The sequence below is a fragment of the Blastomyces gilchristii genome, assembly GCF_000003855.2.
Source record: "Blastomyces gilchristii SLH14081 genomic scaffold supercont1.11, whole genome shotgun sequence".
Classification (NCBI taxonomy): Eukaryota; Fungi; Ascomycota; class Eurotiomycetes; order Onygenales; family Ajellomycetaceae; genus Blastomyces; species Blastomyces gilchristii.
In genome coordinates this window covers 1,776,339-1,788,928 of record NW_003101672.1, presented here as the reverse complement: position 1 = coordinate 1,788,928, position 12,590 = coordinate 1,776,339, and the positions used below count along the sequence as shown (strand labels likewise).

The following is a 12,590-nucleotide window of genomic DNA, read 5'->3' as shown; positions in this document are numbered from 1 at the left end:
CCCCGAAAGGACTTCTTCACTCACTCGCGTCGCACTCTCCCGGCCGTAACTGAATTAGGGCCATGGGGATGTACATGTACTGCGTACAGTAGTACGTAGTTACGCTTAGTCCGTAGCGTAGTGCATAGTGCAGAAACAATTAATCGGGCATGCATGGGAGGGGACAAGGGGCGCCAGTCACCGTTAAGCAGTTAACTAGTGAGTTGGTTGAGCTCGCTCAGCTCGGGCCAATTTTTGGTCTCTCGCTCGGGGGAGTGTACTCCGTACTCTGTATATTATTATTGGAGACAGACTTGTTCGACTAAGTAACTTGCGGAGTACGGAGTAGTTACTGTATATAGATCCGCCAGCAGCTAGCGTAGTGCGATAGTCGATGCTACTTATTCAGAGGAGTTGGGATACAAGATCCTACCATCACTAGCTCTGCTCCCCATTGTTGTCCCATGAAACAAGGTCAAGAAAAAATATTGTGTAGGGATTTCAGGACTTTAGGGTTTTTTAAGCTTCTTTTCTCTTTTGAATCCCGGTACGCGGAGTAGATGTAGCGTGGAAAGATGGCAAGCTGATAATTCTTCCCAGCACAATTGAAGCCCTAAGCCAGACAAGGAGAAGTTATGCGCCTCCCAATAAGCACCAACCCAAGATCCTGTAGCGTAGCTGTTCTATACATAGAACGTAACTACTGCTGCTAGCTGATACAACTGTTCGTACTTCCATAGTACATACAAGTACATGTACATGGACCTGCAATTGAAAGCAAGTTTCCTTTGCAATGATATTTTGAAACTAAAGTGGTCCATAAAATTGCAGCCACAGTTCGGTAACTTTACCCATATATATATATATATATATCTCTCTCTCTTAAAAAGAGTATTCAGGATATCTTGGAGGAAATAATCTGGTCGTATTATCGGGTTTGCATGGTTGGATGCTCGTAAGTAGGATAGCGATGTTAATTATTAGTTAATTCCTAGCTATGAACGCTAACATCATGCTTTTGAACATACGATATATAAACCTCTTCTTATATTGAGCGGATTTCTAATGGCTGTATAGATTTGAACAAAGGTTTCAACTCTAATCAGTTGTTTTAAAGACGTTAGCTAGCCTTCTTTTACCAAGCTCTCTAGAGAGAAACCATTCTCTAGAAAGGAGATTTTGTCTAGGGAAGAGATATTCCTTAGAGAGAGAGAGTATTATTTATGTGACCAAGGCTCAGCACATACCATACGGGGTTCGGGCGAGAGAGAAAGGGAAGTGGCGCGAGCCATTCAGCTTCTGACACTTTCTCCTACCCTCCTTTTCATTGACGAGTTGTGGGAGCCGCCCGCAAATAAAAACACAAACACCAGCCAGGCAGCACGCAGCAATAAGACTGGGCTGCCCATCCTAAGATGCCCTGCACCAGACAAACACAGGTGTGACTGAGATATGGGGGGCCACCATGATGCGGAGGTGGGAACAACCCTCAACATATAGCAGAGTCACGAATGACTAGAACTCACTCTGGGCTTGCCCGGAGAAAATATTGAGGGTTCACGGATTTTACACCAGAGTAGTACAAGATCGATCGATATCGCCAATTTGTGACGATCCATGTGCGTATATGTATCTCTCGGCCACCTTCGATGGGCTTTCTGGATAGCTCACTCAACTCAACGCCGGAAGGAAACCTTCTAGCTGAAAAGGGTCCCTTTCAAAAAAGTGACTGTTGGAGACTTTCAAGGTGAGGGAGCTTTTTAAGCTATATGGACAAGGCGTTAGGGATGTAGCAGATTGCACTGATAACCTCCAGATAAGGGAGTATTGGAGCTGAAGACCAAATTGCAGACACCAGCATGAGAGAACATAAGGGTCCCGCCAACCATGATAGAGGCGCTGTCGCCTCTGGTCCCATGCAATCATGGCTTAACACATGCCGGACAAACCTGCCGTGTCCGCTGTAATCTGCAGGCGAACATTAGAGGGCTGAAGCAATTCCCATCCGTTTTGAAAATTCTCTGATCTGTTTACCGGGAGGGCTAGACAAGTAGAGCAACAAAGCGTTGAGCTCCGGCCGTGACTTAACACAGTCAGTTATGTCTGATACTCCTAGCCTAATGAGGTCCAACTTGTTCATCTACACCACCTGGGCCTTTAAGACTTGGACTTGTCAGAAGGTAACCTCTGTGCAAGGATTCAAGCATTGCCCGCCTAGGTAGGAGATATTCTCTTGTCGGTGGTAGGGGGGTAGCGTGAATATAAAATAATACACACTCTCTGCTGAGATGGTGTCTCCAGACGATTAGTTTTCGACCCCAAGTTCTCCTATTTTCCTAGTCATATTAGGTCCGCATTTCCAGCCGCAACTCATAGAACCCTTGTTCCGCTCAACCATACTGATCCAATGCCTCAACCATCATTGGATAAACATGACTGTTCGTGTTTCTGCATGTGGCGGGTGTATCAAGACCACTGACGGAACTCCTGATTGTCTAAGGAAGCCAAAGCAGCAGGCTCTCCTTCCGACGGACAACATCGAGACGGTTAGATTGACCGAAGATTTCACGGTCTGTATCAGTTCAAGCTTTACTTGATATACCCTGTGTTGTGCTAATTAATAGCGTCAGCCTCTTCCGGTGTCTTTGCTGTAGTCTACTAGCAGGGGTAGAGCAAAGTGATAATCTTAGGTACGCTTAGGGGAACATGGTCACTCGCAAATCTTAGTTGCCTTGGACCACCGCATCTGTTTGTTTTAAGAGGTGTTTACGTACCTTGCTGTGTTCGGTAGATTCCTCGGAGCGGAGAACCCAAGGGCCGCAAGGGCAAGGACAGCTGAAAGCGTCAAGACCTTCATATTTTCGTTTCTGCTTTTCATTCTGCGAGAGAAGACTCTTGCTTTTGTGTGCAGTGTGATATTGGAATTTTATATCCCTCCTCCACCCCCTTCCCCTCCGGGGCGCCCCTGGCTGATAGATGTGGGGAGAGAGCTATCAGTGAAATGTGACAACAATTGAACTCTCTGAAGGAAACTCAAACGGGGGACTGCATAGACCATAAAATAGAAGCGGGGTCGGGAGAAATTTATCTACCCTTACTCCCCACAATGTGCATTACCCAACCCCAGATTGTTTGAATGTGGAATCGAATAGAGCCCCTTTGAACTTTCATCTCGAACTACTTTCGGACTGTTACTATTTCATTGGAACTCCTGTCCATAGCATGTATATAGTCAGTGGAGGACTACAGAGAAGAGCGTGTGGTACAAATTTGCATCTAGTCTTTGATGCACGGGCGCATCTTCAACAAGGCAGTTGGTTCCCCTTCGGCTGCATAGGATTTAAAGCCCACCACTTCTGTTCCATGATGGCTGTGCGGTTGTCAAGGTTTCATGATTCTCCTAGCATCACAGATTAGAATGTTCTGCCTCTCTCTCAAAATAGTAAAGTTCATGTCAGACTGACCTTCTTATCTTTAGGAACTCAAGAAAGGCAACCTTCCCAACGTCCCATTGAAAATGTTCCTTTCCATTCTTGGTCAAAATATATGAACCCAGCCACAAGAGTAGCTGAAATGGTCAAGAAGGAAGGATCAAAAAGCAAGAAAACTCCATATCAATGAGCCTTTCGTTGGGAATTGTATCAAGATTAGCTCAACCCCTCCGATTATTCGTTGGAAATCACAACTCTATCATGTGCTGCAGCGTCAATTCTTCAATGATAATAGCTCAGCTAACCACCCATCATTATGACGTGTTATGAGAAGCAAAGAAGCAACATGCTGAATCTTATTCCAGCCCATCTTAACTGCTTTGTGACTGGGCGCATTTGGACACCCCTCTCATGGCCACCCCTTTCCGGCAAGCTTATCTAGACATTGTCAATAGGCAATAACATATATCAATAATTAGTTTTGTAGTTGCTGCATCATTAGTCTGTATGTGACATCATTTCAACCAGGAGGTATCAATTGAAAAGACGGACAAAAAATGGGTGTTGTTCGCCACGAATTGAATTTGCACCATGTCCCTGCAACTAACTGAAAGGGGAAAGACATTAAAAGGGGAAGAAATAACAACAAGCAAGAAGTGGGTAAGCTATTCATGAGTTGTGGGTGATACATATGTAGTAGCAATAAACATTCCTCTTCGGCAACCTAATAAATTGAGGCGGTCCGCATAGATGCTATCCAGAAAAACAAGGCGAATATGAAACCCGGCCCGCCAACAAGACTGGGTTTAAAACGATGTTCGGATGCGGGTGGGCGTCAAGATGGGGAACCCTGCATCGTACGACAATTAAAAGCATGCATTTCCAAAACAATTCCGGCCACAACTTGAAGTGCACATCAGGCTTCCTAGAGTGGAGAACAGGCTTCCGTTAAGTAGATATCATAAACCGGTTGGTTCCATCCAGCGGCTGCCCGGATACTTTGCAAGCGGATGGATGCAGGACGGGGGAGATTTGACGGCAATCTCTCTGGATGTGGATTGGATCTGTGGCGGGAAAAGGAAAGTTCTTTTTTCCCACGCCACTGGAGAAGGGCAGAAGTGCCGGAGAGTGCAACCCGCACGGGCCCCGATGAGGGCCAACCAATTCGTACTTTCCGGATCGACAGAGGTTGCTCGCAGGCGCGTGGCCATCGTAGGCATGTCCCAACCGCGCAAGAAGTGCCCCAGGCCATGTCGAAATTCCAAGTTCAGCCTAGCTCATGAGCTCATCCTTGAACCCTCGTTTGTGTTCGTGGGTGGCAGACCAATCGGTAAAGGAGGCTTTCTTTTTTATTCCCTTTGTTTCATTTGATTCGGCGGAACTACCATCCTGGCTCTATCTCTGCCACAACCGGCGCATGAGGAGAAAGGAATTTAAAGGGTAAAAGACGCAATCCGGTTGGTGCTCCCGAAGTGCTCGAACCTATCAGTTTTGGCCATATTCCAGGCTTATGATGGCTCGGTAGTAGTTCAATGAAGAAACGGAACGTAAAGGATTCGGATTTCCGTTTTAGGCTTTCGAATTTCGTCTCCAAGTTATGAGCACTACCGCTATCGGCTGTTAAGGCCTCAAAACTCATATCGGCATTGGAAACCCTTATTATGGTCATCTGCCTTCCAGCTTTTTTTCACAACTTCAGAACACACTACCCCCTACCAGCCGGCAAGCCAGAACTTGGCAATCAGTCATGATTGTGTAAAGCATCCTGTGATAAGCAATGTCGGGATGAGCATAGGCCTCCTAGGAGACAAGGCTGCCAATAGGGATTTACGAATTATGTGAAATAATCTCAAAACATCATTCCTTAGAGGCCTAGTGGTCAGGCCTGTGTTTTTCGAGTCAGACGTCATTAAGAGGCCCAGCGTAAGACTTGGCAGGTAGTGGACCCGTTGCGATGAGGGTCAACTTCGATTTTGAACCCTTAGCATGATCGAAAATGGCAAGTGAAGCCAAATCGCCTCTGGGTACCTGTAACTCTGCACAATCTGGAGATATCGCTGCTTTGATGTATGTAAATGTATATGGCAGGAGCACAATTATCGTTCCTGCTCAGGTTAGGGACTAGTTAGCCAGGCATAGGAATGATGCTGCATCTGGAAAATGGTTGGCGACGTCCATAGTTGCCTCACTCCTCTTTACTCTGTTGTGATTCAGAATAGAACAATGAGAAAAGTAGCGGTGACCTTTGCAAAAAACCACGGCGATAGCGGGGGCAGATGTTGCCATGATCGATTATTGATAGGCTGCTCCGCTCCGTGCTTGGGTATAGATAATGACTTGTAGAGGTCCTGTGGCGGCGTGCCCAGAGCTGCACGAGTCTAGGAACGGAGTTGAGAAGGCTTGGGAGGTTGAGGATTTCCAGCTCCTCCAAAGCGTGTCTTCGTTTGGCTTGGGGAGAAGCCTCCCTTTTATGTGACATATATTATTTCCCCTTTCAGCTGTTGCATGCGTCTTGGGAATTTTCTGTTATGTCGATCTTGAGAGCCGAGCAGCCCCGATGAGTATCCGCATGATACAAGAATCGAGCGGCGGCCTATCTCCATCAGGCATATTATATATATTGGTAAACCGGGTAGGGGTTTTGTAGTGGACATATTATGTCCAGGACGCGTGTAGAGGAGAACACCCAGTGAGCATCGATGCGTGCCAGACTGTCGGGGACTGGGTGCAGCAAAGAGCAGCTTCGAAAAAGCAAACAGTGAACTAGAATGAGATCTGCATGATGACAGCAACGCGCCTGATCGGAATCCCACTTATGTATGTATCTCGGTTTCAACGCGGCGAGAATTGGCAACCTCGATGTGAAGAAATGGGCGGCTCTCAACACCATCTCGTCTTCTGCTCTCCGAACCTCTGCCTCCCATTGCAACCACCACTAAGCGACTACTGTGGCATTTCCCCCTGGTTCTCATTCTGCGACTCTCGGTTTGCGATAGTCGTGAGGAATAATGCTAATCTAAGCAAAACAAGGAAGCGTAGGCGACTGGTCAAAATGTCGTATCAGGAACCCTCTGGCTCCATCCGCGGCGCACACACTAAGGACCTCCAAGCTCGAAACACGAGACTATTGATTGTGAGCTTGCAACCAGCTCCCTCTGAAGAAAGACATGGTTTTTTTGCTGACTATTATTTTAGAGCTCTTGCTTTTGGCATGGCATGGGCTGCAGACATCGTCGTCCGAGGCCGATGGCTCTGCCAATTCTGCTAAGAAAGCCTGTGGGCGAGATCAACCATGGATGGCGCTGCTGCCAGGCTCTTGTCCCATTAAGGCAGAAATTATATGCGCCGGGCAAGCTGCCAAAAAAATTGAGCAGACGCTATATCTATCTACGGACGCCTTTCTTTCCGCCTTTCATATTCCTCTCTGTCTGTCTGTCTGTCTGTCTGTCTGTCTGTCTTCACTCTGTCGCCGCCTCCTTCCGAGCACTCGTTGATTGTGCACCAATTTCTACTGTGTACCACCAGAGATAGATATCCCTTCTTGTGTTTTGGTCTGCCGCTTGTCCTCACCAATCGTTGACCTCCCTATCCTTTTCTAGAACGTTTCTCAGAGGCCGGTGACATCGGCTCGAACCCCTTGCTGGGAAAAGAGGAATCCCTTTGCTGCGTCTGCATGCAGGTTCCATCGCCTTGGTTTCGGGAAACGCGATCGAAAACAGTCGCCGTTTGTACATGTACAACCAACTGATATCACTTCCACTATAATAATTCTACACTACTATACTCTCCGAAACGACCGCATTCTCCCATCTACGCTGCAATTGACATTCACGGCTCTCAATCGAAGACTAATTCAACTGCCACGAGCCAGAGTGCATTGTGAATCTCTCTGGCCACGACTATAAATAACCCCGAACGATCGTTCTTGGCCCAAAAAAAAATCCCATCAAAAATCATCGACTCTCTTTCGACAACATTTACTACCTACTTTCGCTTTACAGGCCTGGTCACCTTCAAGAACTTCAACGAAGAAAAAAAGCTCCCCTTGCGCATTGCCAACTCCCGCCCCTTGTCAGTCCCAACCAACCTTAAACCTTGGGTTTCGTGGCGCACTGCACTACTGACAGCAACCATCCATCCCATCCCCCTTCAGCGCTCCTCCCGAAGTCCCCAGCGAGAAAATCCCCAGAGGTGATTGAAGAGTTAGCGTGTGCCGAGCCCTGAAGCCGACCCACCGAACTAAGGCTAGTCTGGCCTATTGGACCGCCGAAGCTGGTCCCGAAAACCGCACCACCGGTAATCTAGCAAAACTCAAAGGAACGATTCGGTTCGTTGAGCGACTCGGAAGCCCAATTGGCCAGTGGACGCAGAACTGCTTTTTAATACAACCGACTCCTCGGGTCGTGCATTCCGTCATCCTGCCGACAATCACAAAGTAATAATACTCATCATGGCTAATTCGACCTGTCCCCATCAATGGGCGATTATCCAGAGTGACCTGAGCCTCCTCAGTTGGAACTGTTCCTACTGTACGTCCGGTCCTTTTTTTGCAATCTGGCAGTGTAAACTCTGTCACCAGAATAAGTGTGATCCTTGCTATAGAAAGGGATAGTTCCAAGTTCTAGATTGGTTGTTCATCCAGTTTTTGGCGTGTTGCTACTTTTCGGTCGTGCTGTCTGTTTACTGCGTATTCTTATTTTTCAATTGTATTCCCTCTGTTTTTGGTTCGCTTTTCAGTTTTATCTAACCTATTAATATATTTTTATTTTATTTATTTATCTATCTGTCTATTTATTATTTATTTTTTTGGGATGGGTTGGGATAGGAAACTTAGGGAGATATTTTCTGCATCATTTTTAGTGTTGGGTTACCCCCTATAGCAAGTTAATTGAAAGCTGATTTTCTAGCTCCCCTCTCTCCTTTTAACAATACATAGGAAGAATAATCTAACTAGATAGCTAAAAACGTATGAAGCATGATGATAGAGAAAATTTTTCGGAAATGAAGAACATGGTTATTAGCTCTGTTCCTCTGAAAGGTCATTCATTCCATGCTTCCCCACGCCTGTTTACCCTCAAATACTATTTATTAGCAGAAGAAATTGAAACTCCCGGTGCATCTACCATTATTTGCCTGATTGGAGTTTAGTTTACTTGAAAAATGGAATGAGTGGATATTGCAACTGTGTTGCGCAGCTTGTATCTGGTATTCATACATCTGATGAAGGCAGCGCCAGGGCCAGCGTCGAGGGTTCGCAGCTAATGTTGTTTGCTGTTTGGCTTGTTGGTCGCGATCCCATATACAGGGAGTGACACTCACTCTTTAGAAACAACAAAAATAACATAAAATAAAATAGTCATATTCAGAAAGTGATAGCTACTACAGGTGCGATCGATTGGAAGCTAACTACATTACATAGTTCCATTGACGATTGTACGGACACTTGAGGCTGATTCCTCGTGACGGGATATCCCTAATCCAAAAACTTCGATGTCATGCTTGGTTTATAGAACCCTACAATGTAGACTAGAAACTAATGGATAGCATTAAACAGGATGGTGGGAACACCGATTTCGCAATGGTTCGAGGAGGTAATGATATGTTTCTATCAACTATTTCCCCATTATGTGCACTCGGAAAAACTTAACACCAGGGGCAGTTAAACATACGATCAATTAGTAAAAATAAAAAAAGACCTAGTAGTACTACTGACAAATGTCGGAGCTAAAAACAAGACATCAAGAGGCCTGGAGGACACGATTCAGACCTCCTCATCTGGAGAAAGACGAATATGGATTCATTCCCACTCCTCTTCTTTCTCTCCTTCCATCTCCTCCCCAGCTCGCCTCTCATCCCCAAACCAACCACGCCCCCGCCCCTTTGTTATTTCCCCTCTCCTTTCATATTCAATCACAGCTCACTCTCAAGAACAACCCCCGGCCCACAGAACATGAGCAGGGTTAATCCAAGAAGAGAAACGAACGGAAATAAAACATTCCAAGAGATAGGGAAGGGGAAGAAACGCGAAAGACATGGAATAGAGTAGGGAAGCGGAAGAGAGTAAACGGAAAGAAAAGGAAAAAGAAAACAGGAGCTAGAAACAAAAACCAAATCTAACTGAAAAAGCCCGAGACCGTGTCTGTAAACTCCCGTTTCCCATAATCCATATTTCTATGGGTTCAGGATTTGAATTTTTGATCTGCCAACGCTCCGTTAAGGACAATCCTAGTGGTGAAGGTAAAGAAGGAAAAAGCAAAGGTTATTTAAAAATAAATAACCTCCCCTCTGTTAATCCTCTTTCCAGATGTCCCTGCAGTACCCTAGTACGGTTCTGCATCGTTGGTTAAATGGTTGTTCTCTTGAAGGGGGGGAAAAAGGTTCCATTTTAAGCTTCTGCTTCGAAAACATAAGCAAGGTGGCTGTGCATAGGGCCCAGGGTATGTTACGCAGGAAAGAGAATAATCAGTATGCATGTAGGATCGAGAGAGGACGGCAACAGGAGCGGGATAGGAGTGGAAGTGTGTGCGATGGGAACTGAAGTTGGTATAATGGCGTAGCAGTTGAGATGGCCAATCAAATGCAACAAGAACGCTTGGATGAGAAAGGGATAGAGCGCGAGTGCAACGTTGATCAGATCACCAGGACACGGTGTAGCGTATCAAAGCAGGATGGTTTCCCTGATAATAGCATATGGTAGAGTTCATGCCGGGCGTGACGGTGAAAACAAGGTGAACTTGGAGGAGGTAAGTAGTAGTCATACATAACTTCATTTAGGTGTGGTTCTACCGTAGCTTAAAACAGAGAAAAGTCGTCTTCCGGACACATATCATGTCGCCAAGAAAAAAAAAGGTGGTGCGTTTTTGGAAGTGCTAGAAGTTCAAAGGAAAGACAAGGGAGGTCTATACTCTGTGGGCAATTCTGACGCTGACGCCCCGGAGACCTTTTTCGCTTAAGCCGCCAGAGCGACATACTACACCTACTAGGGCAAGGTAGGTAGAATAAAGAATGCATACATTATACGGAAAAATCGCGATGGCTAGTCATTAGTTAGGAACAAGGCGGAGATACTGTTTGATGCTTGGTCAGCGATAATAATATTACAAAATGTCAAAAAATAAATGGATCAGACAAACCTCTCTCCGTAGTGGTGACGCCTTATGCTTTCTGCAAGGAGTGCCGATAAATCAAGGACGATCATCTTTCTCGACTCCTTCGCTTTCGGGGGAATCGGGAACGAGTTGGTGATCACAATATAATCGATGCAGTCGCAGGATTCCATCTCCTGCAACGAATCATAACTGAACAATCCATGTGTTGCAATGCAGTAGACCTTTTTCGCTCCGCCTCTCTTCACCACCGTCTCCGCAGCTGCGATCCACGAACCGGGTTTATCAATCATGTCATCTACAATAAAGACTGTTTTGCCCCTGACATCCCCAACGAGGGTGACTGTCCTCTCCCGGGTGAACATTTCTTGTTTATTATCTTCCTCATCGGAGGAAACAGTAGCATCAAATGATCCTCCTAGAGCATGGTCTGGTTGGAAAGACGACGCGTTGGAGATATAGGACAAAGTCATGGGATCACGGGAAGGTGGTTCATATTCGGTACGATCCCCAGAGAGCGTGTTAACAGAAGTTGACGAGAGGATTGGCGAAGAGTAGTCATCGTCGACAATATGGCCCTGCACCAATCTGCCTGTGATCACCTCTCTCGCGCGCTCATCGGTGTACTCAAACGCGGCTTCTTGCTCGGAGGGACGCCGGGCAGCAAATGATGATTCCATTTGTTGAGGGACATTGAGCGATGCGTGTGATGGTGATGGTGATGGTGGTGATGGTGATGCAGACTCGACGGCCGAAGTTGTTTGTGCTAAAGGGCTGGGAGATATAGTACGTTGAGGAGGTCGGATGGGAACGCTGGTTGAAGAGGGGAGGGGATCGGACGGTTCAGACTTATCAGCCAACTCAACAGGGGCCTGTTCATGTTTCGAAGTGGGAAGACCGGGTTCGACAGAAGCGAAAAATATAGCGCTTCCTGACAATCCTGCAGTAATGTTCCCCCGTCTCCGGTCCGTGTTTACAATGCCAAAGTTCAGCTTCAGCGCATCTGCCAAAGACGTTACCCTTTTACTTCCTCCCGCATTTTTGGTAACTACAACCGCTTCATTCCAGCGAGGCACGTTCAATCGGATCCAGCGCGCAATTAGGGGCTCAGCGAATAGGTTATCGACAGGGTTTCCGAAGAAACCTTGCATTTGAGAGGCCTGAGGTCAGACCCGTTAGCGCTATCAAACCATAAATAAACAAAGGAGGATATTTATCTGCCTGAAGGGTAGATCGTCATACATGTAAATCTACCGTGATTATATGATCTACACCAGCGACAGTGAGCAAATTGGCAAGCATCCGAGCGGTTATCGCGCCACGATGGCTCTTCTTTTTTGATTGGCGGGAGTAGGGGAAATAACTCTGGCATGTCAGTAGAATTGGCTATGGCTTGGGAGAGGATGTGTAACCTACGGCATCACCGCTGTAAGGGCAAAAAAAAAAAAAGGTTAGAGACAACACGTATTTCAAACTCAAGCTGCTGTATCCGAATAGAAGCGTCAAAAGTATTTCTACATACCAGTAATAGATTTAGCAGAGCCACCTTTACAAGCGGAGATCATGATAAGCAGCTCCATAACGCTGTCGTTGATCTTGGAGCTGCCGCTTTGAACAATGAAAACATCCTGGTTCCGCACAGAGACGCCAATATTAACGCTTGTTTCTCCATTGCTGAATTTGCGGAGCTCGCACTTGGCTGGGAGAGTGCCCAGACGTTCACAGATAGCCTCTGTCAGGGCCGGGTGCGAGCTGCCTGAGAAAATTTGGACTCCGCGCATCGCGGCTATGAGGGTGTGTTATGGGCGAGGGGAATAGAAGCGTCAACTGTTAGCGGTCATGGAAGAATAAGGAGTCAAATGCATCCAACATCAACTGTTATCCTTTGCAGCCACTGTGGTACTCTTATCTTGACCTGCTGATGGTGTGATGGTGGCCCAGGGGGGTGTTGCTGTTGCCTGAGGGGCGGAGTTGAATTTTCGAAGGGGATTTTGGAATTTATACGGACGAGATTTAGCTTATTTAGTAGTTACTTATTTAAGGCGTGGCATGTGACCAGGCCAATCAATCTTAT

At 46.4% G+C, this 12,590-nt stretch overlaps 3 protein-coding genes across 4 annotated transcripts; 1 reads left to right on the top strand and 2 right to left on the bottom strand.

The window, feature by feature from the left end:
• Positions 1-4,791: 4,791 nt before the first annotated feature.
• On the bottom strand, positions 4,792-5,049 carry BDBG_17299 (uncharacterized protein; the record flags this gene model as incomplete). The annotated part of the gene is made up of 1 exon (XM_031725053.1): positions 4,792-5,049. One exon carries the CDS (start codon positions 5,047-5,049, stop codon positions 4,792-4,794), a length of 258 nt encoding a protein of 85 aa, XP_031579138.1.
• Positions 5,050-5,863: 814 nt separating this feature from the next.
• BDBG_05737 lies at positions 5,864-8,522 on the top strand (the record flags this gene model as incomplete). Of its 2 annotated transcripts, XM_031722293.1 has the most annotated exons (3): positions 6,190-6,543; positions 6,606-7,481; positions 7,564-8,522. In XM_031722293.1, the coding sequence occupies 2 exons, from the start codon at positions 6,190-6,192 to the stop codon at positions 6,939-6,941; spliced, it is 690 nt and encodes a 229-aa protein (XP_031579137.1). In that variant the 3' UTR covers positions 6,942-7,481; positions 7,564-8,522. The 2 variants fall into 2 exon arrangements, with proteins under 2 accessions (XP_031579136.1, XP_031579137.1); XM_031722292.1 differs by having other exon boundaries at positions 5,864-6,543; positions 6,606-8,522.
• A 238-nt stretch (positions 8,523-8,760) lies between these two features.
• BDBG_05736 (ribose-phosphate pyrophosphokinase) lies at positions 8,761-12,511 on the bottom strand. The gene is made up of 5 exons (XM_002624182.2): positions 12,039-12,511; positions 11,933-11,942; positions 11,759-11,879; positions 10,544-11,676; positions 8,761-10,477 (listed from the first exon to the last, which is right to left on the bottom strand). Exons 1-5 carry the CDS (start codon positions 12,295-12,297, stop codon positions 10,447-10,449), a joined length of 1,554 nt encoding a protein of 517 aa, XP_002624228.2. The 5' UTR covers positions 12,298-12,511; the 3' UTR covers positions 8,761-10,446.
• Between the last annotated feature and the right edge of the window lie 79 nt (positions 12,512-12,590).

Excerpts from the sequence above, each read along its gene's own strand:
- BDBG_05736 (XM_002624182.2), bottom strand. The coding sequence starts at position 12,297 with ATGCGCGGAGTCCAAATTTTCTCAGGCAGCTCGCACCCGGCCCTGACA. Across the intron at positions 11,677-11,758 it reads TAATCACGGTAGATTTACAT|GCCTCTCAAATGCAAGGTTT; the intron begins GTATGACGATCT and ends GTCTGACCTCAG. Across the intron at positions 10,478-10,543 it reads CGTCACCACTACGGAGAGAG|TATCTCCGCCTTGTTCCTAA; the intron begins GTTTGTCTGATC and ends AGCATCAAACAG.